The 19,173-nt window shown below is 35.7% G+C and overlaps 2 protein-coding genes across 2 annotated transcripts; both read right to left on the bottom strand.

Moving 5' to 3' along the window:
- Positions 1-2,760: 2,760 nt before the first annotated feature.
- LOC113046432 (phospholipid scramblase 1-like) lies at positions 2,761-7,048 on the bottom strand. The gene is made up of 7 exons (XM_026207287.1): positions 6,913-7,048; positions 6,770-6,840; positions 6,466-6,508; positions 3,521-3,741; positions 3,254-3,415; positions 2,940-3,101; positions 2,761-2,812 (listed from the first exon to the last, which is right to left on the bottom strand). Exons 1-7 carry the CDS (start codon positions 7,031-7,033, stop codon positions 2,783-2,785), a joined length of 810 nt encoding a protein of 269 aa, XP_026063072.1. The 5' UTR covers positions 7,034-7,048; the 3' UTR covers positions 2,761-2,782.
- A 3,016-nt stretch (positions 7,049-10,064) lies between these two features.
- LOC113046431 (phospholipid scramblase 1) lies at positions 10,065-12,732 on the bottom strand. Its single transcript, XM_026207286.1, has 6 exons — positions 12,512-12,732; positions 12,015-12,057; positions 11,708-11,928; positions 11,367-11,528; positions 10,293-10,454; positions 10,065-10,103 (listed from the first exon to the last, which is right to left on the bottom strand). Exons 1-6 carry the CDS (start codon positions 12,647-12,649, stop codon positions 10,065-10,067), a joined length of 765 nt encoding a protein of 254 aa, XP_026063071.1. The 5' UTR covers positions 12,650-12,732.
- Positions 12,733-19,173: the final 6,441 nt, after the last annotated feature.

Below are 19,173 nucleotides of genomic sequence, written 5' to 3'. Positions count from 1 at the left end.
CAAATAAATGAATTAGTATACTAATCAACTCAAATATGAAAAATTATAAAGGATTAAAACAAACCTTAAAATTTACAGTTGAAACACGTGTCTTGTCCAATGGACTTATTGGAAATGTAAGTTCTCACAAACTGAGGGATTAGATACAGCTGGCAACACATATTTTACTTCTGTAATCTAACATTTATGAGTAAAACTGAAGACTCAAAAGCAAAATCCAACACTGGAACTGATCGTGAAATAGGAAATAGTGTGAGATTTTAAGATGTGAATTCACATGAGATATAAAGTCAGAGATATGAGAAGTAATCACATTGTAAAGTATACTGACACATTATGAAATATAAAAGTCGCAAATATGAGAAATATCATCATTTTGAGAGACAAAATAATCACATTGTGAGATATAAATGTGAAATACAAGAAATAAATCTCATTGTAATATGCAAATATGAGAAATAGTCACAAATGTCATAATGTGATAATGTGAGATAATGACAAAGTCAAAGTCACAAATATATGTCAGGTAACATCACATGGCGAGATATTAAGCCACATGGTGCAATATAATACCGCAAATAATAGGAATAAATCACATCACAAGATATTAAGTCACAAATATGACCAATCACATAAAGTTACAAATGCAACAAATTAAGTAACAATGTGAGATATAAAGTCACAAATCTGGCAAATAATGTCACATATGAAGTTCCAAATATGACAGATAATGTCAGGTTGCTAGATATAAGTCACAGAGGCTTCAATAAATAATAAATTAGAGCCTCGTGGTTTGATGAAAAGGGTTTAAAATGTAAATATGAATGACAGGAGCCCAAAAATGAAAACTGTTAAAATGGAGTGTTATTAAATTGTATTCGTTTTTACAAAGACAAACTTCATCACTGCTGAACAGTTCTTCAGGTCTAAGTGCAATGCAAAAGCTTTGACATTCCGTTGATATTCAGATATTCAGAACAGAATAATAGCTTGCTGCATACTGCACAGTGTGCACTGCAACTGCCGATGTTTTTTAATAGTGTAGAGTGGAAAGTTTAGGATGACATGCTTCGGTCTTCAAAAGGTTTCGAGTAATGCGGGCAGACAGGAATAAAGCATTTAGCTGACTTTACTGTCAGTGGATTTCAGCTCTCTCAGTGTGTCTGCCTTTGATCGAATAATAGTATGTGATACAGCACACATTATGCAATGGCATACGTTTCACCCAGCAGTATGCTATACTGTTTTCACATGACTTCAGTGCCGTCCAGTTATCATCTAAGAAATAAATATCATGGTTGAATTTTTTTTTTTTTTCAGATTCATTTTTCACACTGGAAATGAAAAGACGAAATGTTGTCCCACATAGTGTGCTTTGGTTGTATACTTGACATTTTGGAACATGTGGGGTAAAAAAGTACAAAGCTCTGAATGAGGCAGTGCCTCTTCAAAAGCTACACTTTTGTACCTTTTTTATCCCTAGAGACTGTATAGATGCATAATTCTGCCTGGAATGTATAATAGTACCTAAACGACACATATTTATACCTTTTTGCATGCAGAAAATTAGCAAACTGCTTAACACACACACACACACACACACACACACACACACACACACACACACACATATATATATATATATATATATATATATATATATATATATATATACACTGCATAGATAGTAGAATAAAAATGCAATGCACTATAATGAACAGAGTTCTAGAAGTAAAAGGAGAATTTTGTGGGGTCCTTCTAATTTTTTCTTTCAAAACCTAGCTGTTATTTATTGCAACTCTGAAAATCTTAATTTTAGTAAAAAGGTTTAGAGATAAAAATTTATTTCCTTCTCTGAAATGACTCTGGATAAGATTAAGGGCTTCCTTCGAGCATCATTTCGAAAGTTTCCTTCTGAGGAAAAAGCAAACAGTTTTCTTAAGGACTGTAAATGAGGTGTTGCTGCTGAGCAACACGAAAACTTGAATAACGAGAAAGCAAAGGTAAAAAAGTTAAAGTGTTTCTCATTATCTAATTCCAAGAAGGCATAATGAGGAGTTGAGGAGCACTTTGGGAATAAAGAACAAAGGTGCTAAATGAAACTGTGAACGTTGTTTAGAATCATCTGAATAATTGTACTGTTTTATTTATTGTCAACTTCATTTTACAGTGAGAAATGTTTGAATATAATATGCATTACCTTTATACCTGTAAGCAATTATAATTTTATGACACATTTGTAAGAATGACTGCAAACACTAAAAGCAGATGTTGATATATACCTTTTTATTCTAGTATTTATTATAACGAAATGCAGCAAAATCAAGCCATTAACATTTTGCTTGTTTCAAGATTGTTTATATTGTATTTTATAATAATGATAATAATAATAAGTGTAATAGTTTGCAGTTAATTCTTTTGGCAAAGTATACTTTGTTGATACAGGAGAGTATCTCAATATTATTGTAAAGGGAATTGCTGTCACCTAGTGGTGGCTCAAGGACAGTAGTGAAGGAATATACTCTGTAATGTAATGTACATTGTAGCATGTATAATATAACTTGTCCATAATATTTAACGGAGTGATCCACATTTGAAACAATGGTTAAGATTCTGAGAGTCGAGGAGGAGTTAAAAAGTTCAAAATTCAACCTGAAATACAATGACAAAAAACAATGATTAGATGTTACTAACAATGATGTGTTGAAAAATCATGTTGTGGACATTTTAAAGTATCCATAATGCAATATTACTGAACTTACATGACATCCAGAAAATGAAGTTATTTATTGTGTTCAAAGAACATGAAGTCCTGCAAGAGAAGAATAACAGTAGATTATTCACTATGCTGAAACACGCAAAGCTTACAGAGCAAGATTAAACCGATACAAACTGGTCCAACCAGTAACATGTTGACGTAATAACTTATTTTTGCTTACTATGAGGAAACACGCTCCGAAAAGAGTAGCTTTGATCTTCACGTCCAGATCGATAGGAAAGGATATTCCAAAATTGTCTGCATCCGTGAAAGCTTCCCTCACCATACCGGTCCATTGTTTAGCGATTCTGCCCACCTTTGTTGATTCGTCCACGGACAAAACCTGTTTAGATGCAAAAAAAAATAACTATCATCATGAAAAATGTTTAGTGGTATGTAAAAGGATCAGATGGTTTTATACTTTTATGACTAAGATTAAAGACCAGGTCAAATTATCAAACTATTATCAATATTTCTGTCTTGTATGTTTCATACATCAAAGTTCACATCAGCGCAACATCTGCATGAACAGAACGGCCCCGAAATCTTCAGAACTGCTTCTTTCTTCTCATTCTGTATGGTATACTTGGGAAGGAAAGGATGCCAATTCTGGATCACATATCCAATCGGGTTGCCTGGTGGAGACTGGATTTCAAGCTGAGAGGAATGAGCAGTGATTTGAGTTTAGCTGTTGCGTTTACGCTGTAAATCCAACACAATTACGACACAGAATGTAACTTTATGAACCAAAATCTGTATTACCTCTTGCAGGCAACAGGGAAAACAGCAGCTTCCACACTTCAGAGGACGAGTGAGTGTCATCACTTCCTGTCCCATGTTATCCTGAACATGGAGGACGAATGACCGCAGTGGTCCACAGAACTGTCTGTTACAGCAGTTGTTTTCCTCAGCCACAAAGAACACCTGTTGCCCCATAGTGTTCTTCACTGTGTACTTATTGTTGGTCTCCCAGCCCAATATAACTTTGATACGACAAAATGAAACAAAAAAATAAAAGTAAGATCCATGTTTTTGTCAAGTTTTGTGCATTGCTTTAACTGAGCCATCAGTAAGCCCCACCTTGGTTACTGGTTTCAATCCTGCCTGGCAACTGTTACCAACTACCATATTAACTGACAAGCTCTTGCTGTTTTCTAACTCTATGGAAGTGTGTTTGGGTGGTTTAACAAGTTACACCAAAACAAGGTAAAATATTGTGGCCGAATTATTATTTTTTTTAATAACTTTTTACTTCATTTGTATTGTACAGACTTGTTAAAGGTTTTGGCATTTGTTATGAAATTCATGGACATGATTCAAAAAGGTCCAAAATGACCGGATTAGAAATGAATGGGATGTGAATTCCATCTAGTGGAAATATTTCCCAAATTCCAAATTCCAAATTTTCCCCAAAGAACTTATTTGAGATATCAGCCTCAAAATTTGGAACACAACTTTAGATTTACAGTTTGATTTTCACATAACTTTAGAGTAAAACATGTTTTGCAAAATGTCATATATCACGTTTAAAATTGTGTTTTTGCAATTTCAAAATAATAAACCTTTCTAATAAAATAATAACATTTATTTATTTATTATTATCAATGTTATTTTATTTTATTTTTAGACCCAACTTAAGTCTTTGCTCTGAAGTATTTAAGATTTACCAATTTAATTTTCAAAAAGTGCTCAAAAAGTGATAAACAGGTAATAAATGGAACATAACTATTCTATCACATATATGTTTAACAAAAAATCCCCTAAAAATGTATATATAATTGGGTAGAAGTAACCAAGGGGGTCAGTTGATTTCTGTTATATTGAGATAATAGCCTTATAAAGGGTTACTCCACCCCAAAATGAAATTGAAGTGACGAAGTGAAGTGACATGACATACAACCAAGTATGGTGACCCATACTCGGAATTCGTGCTCTGCTTTTAAATCATCCAAAGTGCGCACACACACACACACTGTGAACACACACCCGGAGCAGTGGGCAGCCACTTATGCTGCGGCGCCCGGGGAGCAGTTGGTGGTTCGATGCCTTGCTCAAGAGCACCTAAGTCGTGGTATTGAAGGTGGAGAGAGAACAGTACATGCACTCCCCCTACCCACAATTCCTGCCGGCCTGAGACTCGAACTCACAACCTTTCGATTGCAAGTCCGTCTCTCTACCCATTAGGATGAAAAGGATGAAAACCAGGAAGCTTGTGACTGTCCCATTGACTGACAAGTAAATTGCAATGTCAAGGTCCATAAAAGTATGACACAGAATAGTTTGAGTTCAGCAGATATTCTCCGAAATGGCGCTATGGTGATGCGGAGAGACACAGAGGAGACGAAATGTTGAATAAAGTTGTTATTTTTTTTTTCTTTGTGTACAAAAGGTATTTTCGTCACTTCATAAAATTCAGTTTGAACCACTGATGGCAGATGGACTATTTTGAATATGTCTTTTCTGGACCTTGACAGTGCAATTTACTTGTCCATCAATGGCACAGTCACGAGCCTCCTGGTTTTCATCCAAAATAACTTAAATTGTGTTCTGAAGACAAACAAAGTTTTTACAGGTTTGGAACGACATAGGGGTAAATGATTTAGAGCTGCAACTAACGATTATTTTTTCTGTCGACTAATCTAACGATTATTTTTTCGATTAGTCGACTAATCTAACGATTATTTTTATTACAATAAATAATTAATCTAATGTTCTTTTTTTAATTAGCTAATGTATCCTTTGGATAACTTTAGAAAAAAATATAAGTACAACTTCTAATATAATATTTCAACCTTTATTCATTTTCAACCAATGTGGTTGAAGTTTTTACAGTATAAAATAATAAAGAGGCAAAGAAAATTATTTTACTATGGTAAATATGAGTTTATGATAGCGTTTATAATTAAACCACAGTAGCCATAAATTTACAGTTGTCTAAGACGTCATGAAATGTTCTTTAGCATCACAAACCATAAAATGTAGTCATGGTTCTGCTATGGTTTAGCATGGTTTCCAGAGATCTGGAGCTGATTCGGGGTAGCTCGGTGGTTTGTGACTGTTGTCTCGCAGCTAGCTGTCTTTTAAGGGGCCGTTCACATGTCTTTTGCATGCTCAAGTTTGTTATATCCAATGTAGGCGCGCGCTCATAATGGAAGCGACGCGGTCGCGACGCGCACGCGGTGCGATGCCCTCGTTTTTCCCAGGCGCGTCCACAACGCATCGAGTTAAAAACATCTAAACTTTTCAGAATGCCACAAGCGCAAGAATATCAGACCTGAACCAGGAAGTTGGTCACCAGATCACACGGTAATCAGTTAAACCGACACCGGAGAGCGCCAAGATGTTTTCCTCTGAGGTGCTCGCGCATCGCAGTTGTGCTGCCGTGGTACACCATATCAGTTTTGCAAAGGGAACAAAGGGCCATTTTATTTGTCCTCCGTTTAAAGTATTCCCCTACTTTTGATAACAGTGGTCTCTTTTTTGATAGAATGCAACTTTCTCCATTCCCAGTATGCCATTACGTGAGATGTAAACAAACAGTGTGACGCGTCGACGCATTTCACGCACGTCGACGTATTTTTGTAGTCGACGTAATCGATGACGTCGATGCGTCGTTGCAGCACTAAAGTGATTAATGACAATTTTTCATTTTGGGCTGGAGTGTCCCTTTAATCTCAACACATGCAAAACTAACATCACACCGTTACCTTCAGCCAGCTCAACTTTCTGCTGTACAAGAAGTTGATCAATCTGTGTTGGAAAAAGGAAATAAATGTTTAAAAACATCTTTACGACTTTGTATGGCATGCTAATCATTTTTAAAGTGTTTCCAAAGTATTTCCAAGAACTGGGACATTTGTTGTGGCATTTCAAAGCCCAGAAATTCAACGCAACCCAAGTCACCATTTCCTGAGAATAAACTATCTCATCTTGCAACATTTTTTTTTTTTTTGTTCTATCACCACCTACAGTGGCATACAGAGCTGTTCATATCCAGCAGTGAAGCTCTACCTGGGTCAGGTACTCCAGTCCTGGTGGGCAGCCAGCAGGTCTTTGTGGAACTGGCATCACAGGCATTTGACCTTTCAAAGGGAAGAAAATGACGCAGGAGGATCTAGAAAAGTGAGGATTGTGAAAATTTCAAATTCCCTTACCTTGGCCTGGTATGCCTTGTCCCTGGTTATAAGGAGGGGTGGGATTAATAGCATGTTTCTGTGGTTGGAGTTCAGTTGGGTAACCTGGTTTAAAGAGTATCAAAGAACATAAATTTGACATTGTTCTTACTGTTAAAGCCAGAGTGTTTCTTTGAGTTACAAACTGTATAACAGCAATTTAACAGAGTTCTGTCAGGATCAGGTTGCTGATGATAAGATTTTGACACACTCACCATTATTTGTTGCCATTAGGGAAGGCTGCAAATGATGGTCTGCAAACATGCAAACCAGAAAAGCAGGTTAAGCAAATACTTTCCTATATGTTTTTTTCCATGCTTTGTAGGGAATGGAATTTCAGCAACCCAATATTTTCATAACCAGTGAATACTCAATACAAACAGGATGGCATTAATACACAATATTCAGGTTGGGAACACCTGGGAATTTACCAGGAAATAACCGGGAAGTTGGACTGCAATTACAGAATGCAAATAACATGTAATCTTCCAAAACACATTTTAGGATAATCCACTCGAATACAAGATGTTTGTAACATTAGTTATTATAAGGTGTTTATAATTGTAACAACTGATGTAAACTACAGCTTTTGTACTTAAGCAACCAGAACACCATAATGCATTCATGAAAAAAAATTCAAAGAAAAAAAAAAAGTTAATTCATACTTTTATAGCCTATTAATTTAACATATTTTGAAGACATTTAAGGAGATCAAATATTACCAAATAAACAATCAGTCAGTTATTTAGATAATGAATTACTGGATTACTCCGTGAACATTTTCGATAATAATACAAATTATTAATGATGTCCAAACAAACCAATAAATAATAGATTATTACATACTACTTTCCACAACGAGGTTTTCAGTTTTCAGACGAAATACAGTTATAGTGAAGAAATATTATGTATAAATGGATAGCCTGCCTAGACATAATCCTTCATAACCTGATAATTCGGTTAATCCAGAGGTTTAGAAATACTGTAACGTAAACATGCAGTTGTTACTTTAAAGGTCTATTTCTAGCTGATTGCTATGCTACTTCGTTTATGTATAACTTCAACCTATTTATTCCGTCTTAGTTTTGACGTTACAGGTTAACTGACAAAACGTTTTTAGTGTATGCTTCATTAATTTAATATGCTAAAAACTCACCTGTTACTTGTTAAAACTGAAGTGCTGTGGATACTGATGCCGTAGATATTGCGTTGTAGTCCTTTACTTACATTTCTTTTTTATATATTATTATTTTAGTGGGCGACAGTAACACAGAGCTGTTTTCTCTTCGCCCTTTATCTGCCTCAAACACTATACGTGTGTTTCCTTTCCGGGAAACAATCTGCTTCTGCCCACACCCATTACACAAAAAAAAAAACCAAAGAGACTGAGGCAGTGGGGGTTCATCTCCTAATTTTAATATATATATAAATAGATTTTTTTTTTTTTTCTGTGATGACGGCCGGTTCAGTAAGTAACTTCGAATCCCTCGTCTGGCTTTTAGACGGAAGTGTCTCCATGGATATAGACAGTTATTTGTGAATGGAAATTGATAACGTTTCCATACTACTTTTTACTTTCAGGTGTATGCTATTGAAAGTTTCTGCTTGTAATTTTTCAAAAACCCTTTCAATACATTTCTTAGCCATTTTTTTTTTCTATTCAATGCTTCACTCACTTTTTTCATGTTTAGAAATTAGATCAGCCTTCACGTCCAATCTCACAATCCACCCATAATTAACAGGAAACAGCTTATTAAAACAACACACAGTGGAATACAAAGTTGAGGCAAAGGTTTATACTTTAAAAATACAGAAATGATGGCTTTTTACCCCTTAAGTATTGCCTGGTATTTACATAAAACTCTTTATTTTAAAAAGGTTTGATCTTTTAAAAACGTATTTATCTCTAACAGTTATCACACAAAAACACACACAATATTAATTAGATATTAATTCAAGAAAACCATAGTGGTTTACCAGAAACAAATCATATATATTATGTTAGTGTTGTCAAATGATTAATCATGGTTAATAATACATATATATATAATACACACACACACACACACACACACACACACACTTACATTCATAGCCTGAATTTGATGCTTAAAAAATATATTTTCAGTCAAAAGTATAAACACAAAGGTTAAGTTATTCATTTATGACAAACATGTTAATGTATGCCAAAAAAAAAAAAACACACACACAAATGCATCAAATTACATTCACAGAAACACAATAACAAACAAAAACTTGCAATGTAACATCATACGTACTTTCACTCGAATCCAGTTTGCAGTACACACATAGCAGCTCTTTCACATGTATCTCTTGTTATACATATGTTGTAAAACTAACTTGTGCCCTTGTATGTATAAGAAAGGCTGGGGGTCGAGCAGAAGGGAATGTGTGACTTAAAATAGCACACTGATAGAGACCTTCAGAAATGCACAGGACACACAATAATGTCATGAACTATAGTAAATCTAAAAACAGAATGGAACAGTTGAAGAATTTTCTAAATACGAATTAATGTTGAATTCTTTAAACATTTCATCTTGCTGTTTAGATTCATGGTTATTGTGAATCATTAAATCAACATTTTATGGATTAGTTAAATTTTGACACGCACTAGATGCAGACATTATATTGACACACTGTAAAAAAATAAAAACCTCTCCAACTCAGTATTTTCTAGTCACTTGTCACATCTTAATTTATCAGTTGGCCTAATTACATTTATGAAATTCAATTCACACAAATTCAATTTGGCCAATTGAAAAATTTTGATGTGATCAATCAATAGAAAATTTTGAGTTGGAGAGGTCTGAATTTTTATTTATTTATTTATTTATTTTACAGTGCAGCAGGTTTATGGTGACACATCTTTCTTTATTAAATAATAATAATAATAAAGAGGGGTGGAGTGACAAGAAGAAATGTGTATGAAAGAGTTTATACTTCTGTTATGAAACTGGAAGAATTATTAGGTGAGATAAGTGGATGTTGTAATGAAGAAAAACATTTCTATGACCCAAACTTTAAAGAGAAAATTGTACAGCATTTGTATAAAAACAAACAAACAAACAAACATAATTTAATCAAATGGGGAACAAGGCTCCAGGGTGGTTTCATTCTTGTTTTTGAGTGTGCTCAAAATACATGAAATCCTGTAAATTCAAAATGAAAAAAAGACAAAAGTAAACTAATGTAATTAGAAATTATGTTATTATGGACAGGTTCTTAAAATTCTTGATAGAAAAGCTAATAAATAATAATAATAATAATAATAATAATAATAATAATAATAATAATAATAATAATATATATATATATATATATATATATATATTACTTACAATAAGAAAGCAGGCTCCTAATATTACTGCTTTTATTTTCACATCCAAATCCACTGGAAACTGTAAGCCAAAGTTGTCTGCATCAGTAAACGCTTCTGCTTCAAATCCTGACCACTGTTTACTAATCCGACCAATCACTGATGATTCATCCAGTGACATCACCTGGTATCAAATAAACATGTGACTGTTGGATTGATGATCAGTTAAACACTTTAAATGGTGTAGAATTTAATTTAAAAATCAGTTAAACTTAATTCTGCAAGCACAAAATATGACATTCACAAAATAATCTCATTTACAGAAAAATCATAATTTTTTTTATATAATAGTATACATCTTTATATACAATATAGACTACCATTTCACCAAGGCTGCATTTATTTTAATTTATTCTTGTGATGTAAAGCTTAATTTTCAGCATCATTACTCCATTACTCCAGTCTTCACATGATCCTTCAGAAATCACTTTAATATGCTGTTTTGGTCCTCAGGAAAACAGTTATGCTGCTTAACATTTTTGTGGAAACTGTTATACCAATATATATATATATATATATATGTATGTATGTATGTATGTATGTATATATATATACACATACATACTGTTATACCAATATATATATAACAGCATATTAAAGTGATTTCTGAAGGATCATGTGAAGACTGGAGTAATGGAGTAATGATGCTGAAAATTAAGCTTTACATCACAAGAATAAATTAAAATAAATGCAGCCTTGGTGAAATGGTAGTCTATATTGTATATAAAGATGTATACTATTATATAAAAAAAATTATGATTTTTCTGTAAATGAGATTATTATTTGATGTATGCAAAATTATGTATACAGTATTTATTTGAAATCAACATTGTAAATGTCTTTACTGTCACTTTTGATCAATTTTATGCATCCTTGCTGAATATTATATTATATTATATTATATTATATTATATTATATTATATATTCCATGTTTTATTTTTAATTGGCTTTATATTTCCAAACCATTTGTATTATATTATATTGTTACAGTATTATTTTTTGAACATAATTTATGGTATAATGTATGCGCGATACCTCAAAATTAACATCAGAACAACATTTGCAGTCACAGAATGGCCCCACAATCTTCAGAACAGGCTCTTTTCTCTCATTCTGGATGGTGAATTTCGGGAAGAAAGGATGCCAGCTTTGTATTACATAACCAATAGGGCTCCCCGGGGGGCTCTGGACCTCCAGCTAAAATATATGAGGTAGTACTACATGTTAAGACAGCAACATAGATATTTTTCAAATATTTATTAACACTTATTGTTTTTATTGATTGCAGGTATGATGGAATGCAAAGCAGGATGCAAAACATTGGGCTAATATGCATGAAACAGTATGAATGCTGAAGTGGTCGTGTTGTACTGTACCTCTTGCAGACAGCAAGGAAAGCAACAACTACTGCATTTGAGCGGGCGGGATAAAGTCATCACTTCCTGTCCCATGTTATCCTGGATATGAAGCAGGAACGAACGCAGTGGTCCACACATCATGCGAGTACAAAAATTGCTCTCCTCAGCAGCAAAAAACACCTGCTGTCCTAAACTATTTTTCACAACATATTGATTATTGGTCTCCCATCCCGTGAGAACTGTAAGACAAAGAGAGCATTTGTAGTCACTCAAGTGACAGGGGTTTAGAAAATTATTTTTAGTGCAATCAGTGGTCAAACATTACCTTCCATTAATTCAATTTTCTGATGAACTAGAAGCTGGTCAACCTGTGATAAGCAGCATTGTAGAACTGACATGAAAATAGGCATAGAGTGCATTATTTGTCCATCTGTACTTATAAGATGTCCATAAGTACACTTATGTCAAAAACCACATTCACCCAGGCAAAGAGAAGCAGAGCTAAAGACACATGCAGTTTTATTTTATTTTTTATTTTAGAGGCCCAATTACATGCAGTTTAAATTATATATATATATTTTTTTACACACATATACACATATGTCTGGTTTACTATTCTTGAAAGATAATAGATGTTATTACAAGTATTTAAAAAAATTGTAAGGAACTGGTATTGTTTATAAGAACTGAATCGGAACCATTAAATTCTTCATGGTTTTCATTCCTACTGTAGATTCTAGAGAAAGGTTCATATATATGAACGATGATTCTTTTTCTCTACAGTGAATGTAAATGTTCATTTCTGAGAGTATTGTTATTCACCTGGGCCAGGTACTCCAAACCTGGTGGACAGCCCAGAGGTCTGTCTGGGACTGACATGACCATCGGGTCCTGAGGTGGGCTATAACCTGCAGCAGAGAAGAACGTTTTTACAGTATAGTACTTGAACTCTGTACACATTATTCATGTTTATGTCTTTACCTTCTGCTGGTGTAAGATGAATGTCATTTCCTGAATGAGGTCCAATGGTATATACTAAGGGTGAAAGACATAAATATGATAAAATATCAGATATCTGTACCCGTACAGATCAGATACTTGATACATGAAGTGAATGAAAAAAGGTTGATCTAGGAAGAAGCGACCCATATGTCACTACACTGATTTATTTTATTTTTTCTTGAAATGCGTTTAAAATAAAATAAAAAGAAATGGCAGTGTGATTTAAAAGGTTGTGAAATATATTGAATTCAACTCTCACCAGATGCCATTGGCACATTTGCTGAAGGTACATTTGCTTCTCCTGTCTGATCTATAAAAAGAATGCAGTTAAAATAGTTTAGATCATTAAGTTGAAAAAATCTGAAAAATGCTTTGTCGGCATGTGTGCACTTTCTCAGGACTCATCATGTTCTTGATCATCTCCAGATCATCAACCAAAACTATGCTAAATGCAACATTCCAAAACAACCCTTTATTGGATACAAAAAGAAAAAAAAATTGTGATATTTGATTTGCCCACTAAAGAGCAGCAGAGTAGCACAAACACTAGAGCAGTATGTTGTATGAAACCTAATGCAGAAAAAAATGTTTTACTAATATTCAGCAGTAAACATTCTGCTACATCTTGACCAGCACATGTTTTAGCCCATAAAGTTAAATGTCCGTACATAACATGAACACATACAAGCCAACAATGAGTGCAAAGTATAGGGTTTAAAGGGGTCATATGATGAAAATCTAATTTTTCCTTTTTCTTTGGCGTGTTACAACCTCTTGGTGCATAAAGAAGATCTGTAATGTTGCAAAGACTAAAGTCTCAAATCCAAAGAGATATTCTATCAGGAACACTACCGGACACAGATGCAGGTTTCAGTATGAGACCAATTTATTTAATAAGTCCAAAAAGAAAACTCCCTCAAACAAACAGAAACAGGCTGGGAAAAAAGGGAAAAAAGTCCAACAGAAAAATTAGAGGCTTTATATGTCCTTGCGTAAACACCCGGCAAGGGGCACCCAATAGCACGGCTGCATAGTGAACGGAGAGGGGAGGAAGGCACGAGAGAGCCGGCAACAGAGCAGACCAAAACACTTCTGTGGAATGCAGGTGCCCAGTCTAGGAAATGATGAAGGGGAAAAATAGGGGAAAAAAACAAAACAACTGGTTGCAGCAAAAAACTGACAAGGACCAACAATGGCACGACTGAACAGGGCTAGACTGGAGCGGACAGAGTGACTGTACATGGACTATTTGGCGTACAATGATCTGGCACCAACTGGCATGAAAGACGGAAATAAATAGAGCAAGAGATGAAAAGACATTGAATTCAGGTGAGTGGAGACAAACTATTAGGAGCGGAAAAGTTAGTAAAGAGGGGGAGGGAGGAACGCCACAGAAAGGTGCATGACGAATTAACAAAACAAAATACAATGTGTGCACAACATGCAGACATATAGATAACGTGCACACCAAAGAACATGGTGATCAGACAGAGGACATGACAGAACCCCCCCCCCCCCCCCCCTCCAATGGACACCACCAGGCGCCGCAGGAAGGGGCTCACCTCGTCGCCGATAGAAGTCCTCAACCAGTGTCCATTCCAAGATGTCCAGGGCCGGAATCCAACTCCTTTCCTCTGGACCGTAGCCCTCCCAGTGCACAAGATATTGAAAGCCCGACCCCTATGTCGGACCTCTAGCAACTTCTACACCATATAGGCAAGGCAAGGCAAGGCAAGGCAAGTTTATTTATAAAGCACATTTCGTACACAATGGTAATTCAAAGTGCTTTACATAAAAGAAAGTAAAATAATCATGAAGAAACATAATAACAAAAATAAAACAAGTAATTTTAAAACTTTTAAAATGATTAAAACATTTAAAAACAGTTAGAAAATGATTTTACATAAAAATAATAATAATAAAACAATAATAAAACATAAAACAGTGAAAATATAGTGCAATCAGTTCGGACATTGCACAGTGCTCATTCAACAAATGCACAGCTAAAAAGATGCGTTTTGAGTCTAGATTTAAATGTGACTAGTGTTTTAGCACATCTGATCTCTTCTGGAAGCTGATTCCAACTGCGGGCAGCATAGTAACTAAAGGCAGACTCCCCTTGTTTTGTGTGAACCCTTGGTATTTCTAACTGACTTGATCCTAATGATCTGAGTGCTCTGTTAGGTTTACATTCAGTGAACATATCTGTAATATATTTCGGTCCTAGGTCATTTAGTGACTTATATACGAGTTAAAGTACTTTAAAATCAATCCTAAATGTAACTGGAAGCCAGTGTAAGGACCTGAGGACTGGTGTGATATACTCAGATTTTCTGGTTCTAGTCAGAATCCTGGCAGCAGCGTTCTGGATGAGCTGCAGCTGTCTAATGGTCTTTTTGGGAAGGCCAGTGAGGAGCCCATTACAATTGTCCACCCTGCTGGTGATAAAGGCATGAACAAGTTTCTCCAAGTCTTGACTGGAAACAAAACATCTAATTCTTGCGATGTTTTTTAAATGATAGTATGCTGATTTAGTTACTGCTTTGACATGACTACTGAAACTAAGGTCTGTCTCCAGAATCACACCAAGATTCCTGACTTGATTTTTAGTTGTTTTGACCACTAGAGTCAAGGTATGCATTCACCTTGAACACTTCATCTTTGTTTCCAAATGCAATGACTTCAGTTTTTTCTTTGTTTAACTGAAGAAAGTTCTGGCACATCCAACTATTAATTTCATCAATGCATTGGCAGAGGGAGTCAATGGGGCTGTAGTCATTTGGAGATAAGGCTAGGTAAATCTGGGTATCATCAGCATAGCTGTGATAGGCAATTTGGTTCTTTCTCATTATTTGACTTAGTGGAAGCATATACAGGCTAAACAAGAGCGGTGCAAGAATTGACCCTTGTGGGACTCCGCATGTCATGGACGTCCACTTAGACTTATGCTCTCTTAGACTCACATAATAGCCTCTCCCTTCTAAGTATGATCTGAACCATTTGAGTACCATCCCAGAAAGCCCGACCCAGTTTTCCAGTCTCTCTAGTAGTATGTTATGATCGACAGTGTCAAACGCAGCACTGAGATCTAGCAATACCAGCACCGATATTTTGCCAGAGTCACAATTTAAGCGAATATCATTTATTATCTTAATGAGTGCTGTCTCTGTGCTGTGATGTGGTCGGAAACCAGATTGAAAATTGTCCAGGTATCCATTTGAGTTTAAGTATTTGTTCAGCTGATTAAAAACTACCTTTTCTATAATTTTGCCTATAAAAGGAAGATTAGATATTGGTCTAAAATTGATCAAAATTGTGTTATCTAGATTGGTCTTTTTCAGGAGGGGCTTTACAACTGCAGTTTTTAGGGAGTTTGGAAATGTCCCAGAAAGAAGTGAGGCATTCACCACTTCTAAGAGATCTGCCTTAAAGCAGTCAAGCACACTTTTGATAGATAGAAGTCTCTTCTGGAAGCTGATTCCAACTGCGGGCAGCATAGTAACTAAAGGCAGACTCCCCTTGTTTTGTGTGAACCCTTGGTATTTCTAACTGACTTGATCCTAATGATCTGAGTGCTCTGTTAGGTTTATATTCAGTGAACATATCTGCAATATATTTCGGTCCTAGGTCATTTAGTGACTTATATACGAGTTAAAGTACTTTAAAATCAATCCTAAATGTAACTGGAAGCCAGTGTAAGGACCTGAGGACTGGTGTGATATGCTCAGATTTTCTGGTTCTAGTCAGAATCCTGGCAGCAGCGTTCTGGATGAGCTGCAGCTGTCTAATGGTCTTTTTGGGAAGGCCAGTGAGGAGCCCATTACAATTGTCCACCCTGCTGGTGATAAAGGCATGAACAAGTTTCTCCAAGTCTTGACTGGAAACAAAACATCTAATTCTTGCGATGTTTTTTAAATGATAGTATGCTGATTTAGTTACTGCTTTGACATGACTACTGAAACTAAGGTCTGTCTCCAGAATCACACCAAGATTCCTGACTTGATTTTTAGTTGTTTGACCCCTAGAGTCAAGGTATGCATTCACCTTGAACACTTCATCTTTGTTTCCAAATGCAATGACTTCAGTTTTTTCTTTGTTTAACTGAAGAAAGTTCTGGCACATCCAACTATTAATTTCATCAATGCATTGGCAGAGGGAGTCAATGGGGCTGTAGTCATTTGGAGATAAGGCTAGGTAAATCTGGGTATCATCAGCATAGCTGTGATAGGCAATTTAGTTCTTTCTCATTATTTGACTTAGTGGAAGCATATACAGGCTAAACAAGAGCGGTGCAAGAATTGACCCTTGTGGGACTCCGCATGTTATGGACGTCCACTTAGACATATGCTCTCTTAGACTCACATAATAGCCTCTCCCTTCTAAGTATGATCTGAACCATTTGAGTACCATCCCAGAAAGCCCGACCCAGTTTTCCAGTCTCTCTACTAGTATGTTATGATCGACAGTGTCAAACGCAGCACTGAGATCTAGCAATACCAGCACCGATATTTTGCCAGAGTCACAATTTAAGCGAATACCATTTATTATCTTAATGAGTGCTGTCTCTGTGCTGTGATGTGGTCGGAAACCAGATTGAAAATTGTCCAGGTATCCATTTGAGTTTAAGTATTTGTTCAGCTGATTAAAAACTACCTTTTCTATAATTTTGCCTATAAAAGGAAGATTAGATATTGGTCTAAAATTGATCAAAATTGTGTTATCTAGATTGGTCTTTTTCAGGAGGGGCTTTACAACTGCAGTTTTTAGGGAGTTTGGAAATGTCCCAGAAAGAAGTGAGGCATTCACCACTTCTAAGAGATCTGCCTTTAAGCAGTCAAGCACACTTTTGAAAAAAGATGTGGGAAGTGTGTCAAGACAACAGGTTGATGATTTTAGTTGCTGCACTATGTCTTCCAGAATTTTGCTATCAATTTTTTCAAAAATAGACATAGTATCTTTTTGATATTTTGGCCGAATCTGTCTGACCTCTGCATTACTTGAGGATGTGCTAATCGCCTTCCTGATATTTATGATATTCTCAGAAAAGAAAGAAGCAAACTCATTGCATTTGCTGTCTGATAGCATATCAGTGGGAATCTGACTTGGGGGGTTTGTCAGTCTCTCAACAGTGGCAAAAAGAGTACGAGTGTTATTTAAGTTACTGTTTATAAGGTTGGAGAAGAAGTTCTGTCTAGCTGTGGCTAGTTTCACACTAAAAGCATGAAGGATGTCTTTATAGATGCTATAGTGAATTTCAAGTTTCGTCTTCCTCCACATCCGCTCGGCTTTTCTGCATTGTCTTTTCATTGTCTGAACTGCTGTTGATCTTCTCCAAACTGATTTTTGTCTGTTTGTTTTCTTACTGACTATTATTGGTGCAATATCATCAATAACATTCTTAACTTTTGAGTTGAAGGAATCAAGGAGAATATCAACAGAGTCTGCAGAAATGCTTGGTGTTAAAGATATAGCCTCCATAAATAGTACACTTGTGTTCTCATTTATGCATCTCCTTCTGACAGAGACAGATCTAGATTCAGTGGTAGTAGAGATCAATATATCAAAGAAAATACAGAAGTGATCACATAGTGCTACGTCCTTAATAACAATGGATGAAATGTTTAGACCCCTACTGATGATTAGATCCAGAGTGTGTCCACCTTTGTGTGTGGGTCCATGCACATGCTGAATCAGGTCAAAGGTGTTTAGGACCGTTATCATTTCTTTTGTAGTTTTGTTTTCTGCATTATCTATGTGAATATTAAAATCCCCTGCAATTGCAAAACAGTCAAACTCTGAGGAAATTATTGATAACATTTCTGTGACCTCTTCAACAAAGGCTGGGGAGTATTTTGGAGGCCTGTAAATAATAATAAACAGAATGCGTGGAGCACCTTTCAGCACAATCCCTAGATATTCGAAAGACAAGTACTGACCAAATGACACTTGCTTGCATTGATAGACATATTTAAATAGAGCAGCTACACCCCCACCTCTCCTAACACTCCTGCAAACACTCATGTAAGTGAAGTTAGGAGGGGCTGCTTCATTTAGGATTGTCGCACTGCAGCTGTCTTCTAGCCATGTTTCATTTAGAAACATAAAATCCAGATTGTTTGTGGTTATAAAGTCATTGATTAGAAATTATTTATTTTTTAGTGAGCGAATGTTTAAAAGTGCTAGATTGATGGCAGTGCTTTGTGTCTTTACATCAATCTTAGTTTGATGCATAATAGGCCGCAGATTAGATGAGTTTGCCCTTCGGCTTGAGAAGGCCTGAAGCTGAAGCTGATATAGACCGTATAGGTTTAACGCTGGAAACATGGAAAAGCGTGATTCCGTGACACCGCCGCCGGACTCAGGACCTTGGTGATCCGGTATGGGCCAATGAACCTGGGTGCCAACTTGCGTGATGCTACCCTGAGAGGCAGGTCCTTGATGGAGAGCCATACACTTTGACCACACACGTAACGAGGAGCAGG

Source organism: Carassius auratus, chromosome 27 (assembly GCF_003368295.1).
Source record: "Carassius auratus strain Wakin chromosome 27, ASM336829v1, whole genome shotgun sequence".
NCBI lineage: Eukaryota > Metazoa > Chordata > Actinopteri > Cypriniformes > Cyprinidae > Carassius > Carassius auratus.
Note: the sequence above shows the minus strand (reverse complement) of the source record. Positions and strands in the feature narration are given on the sequence as shown.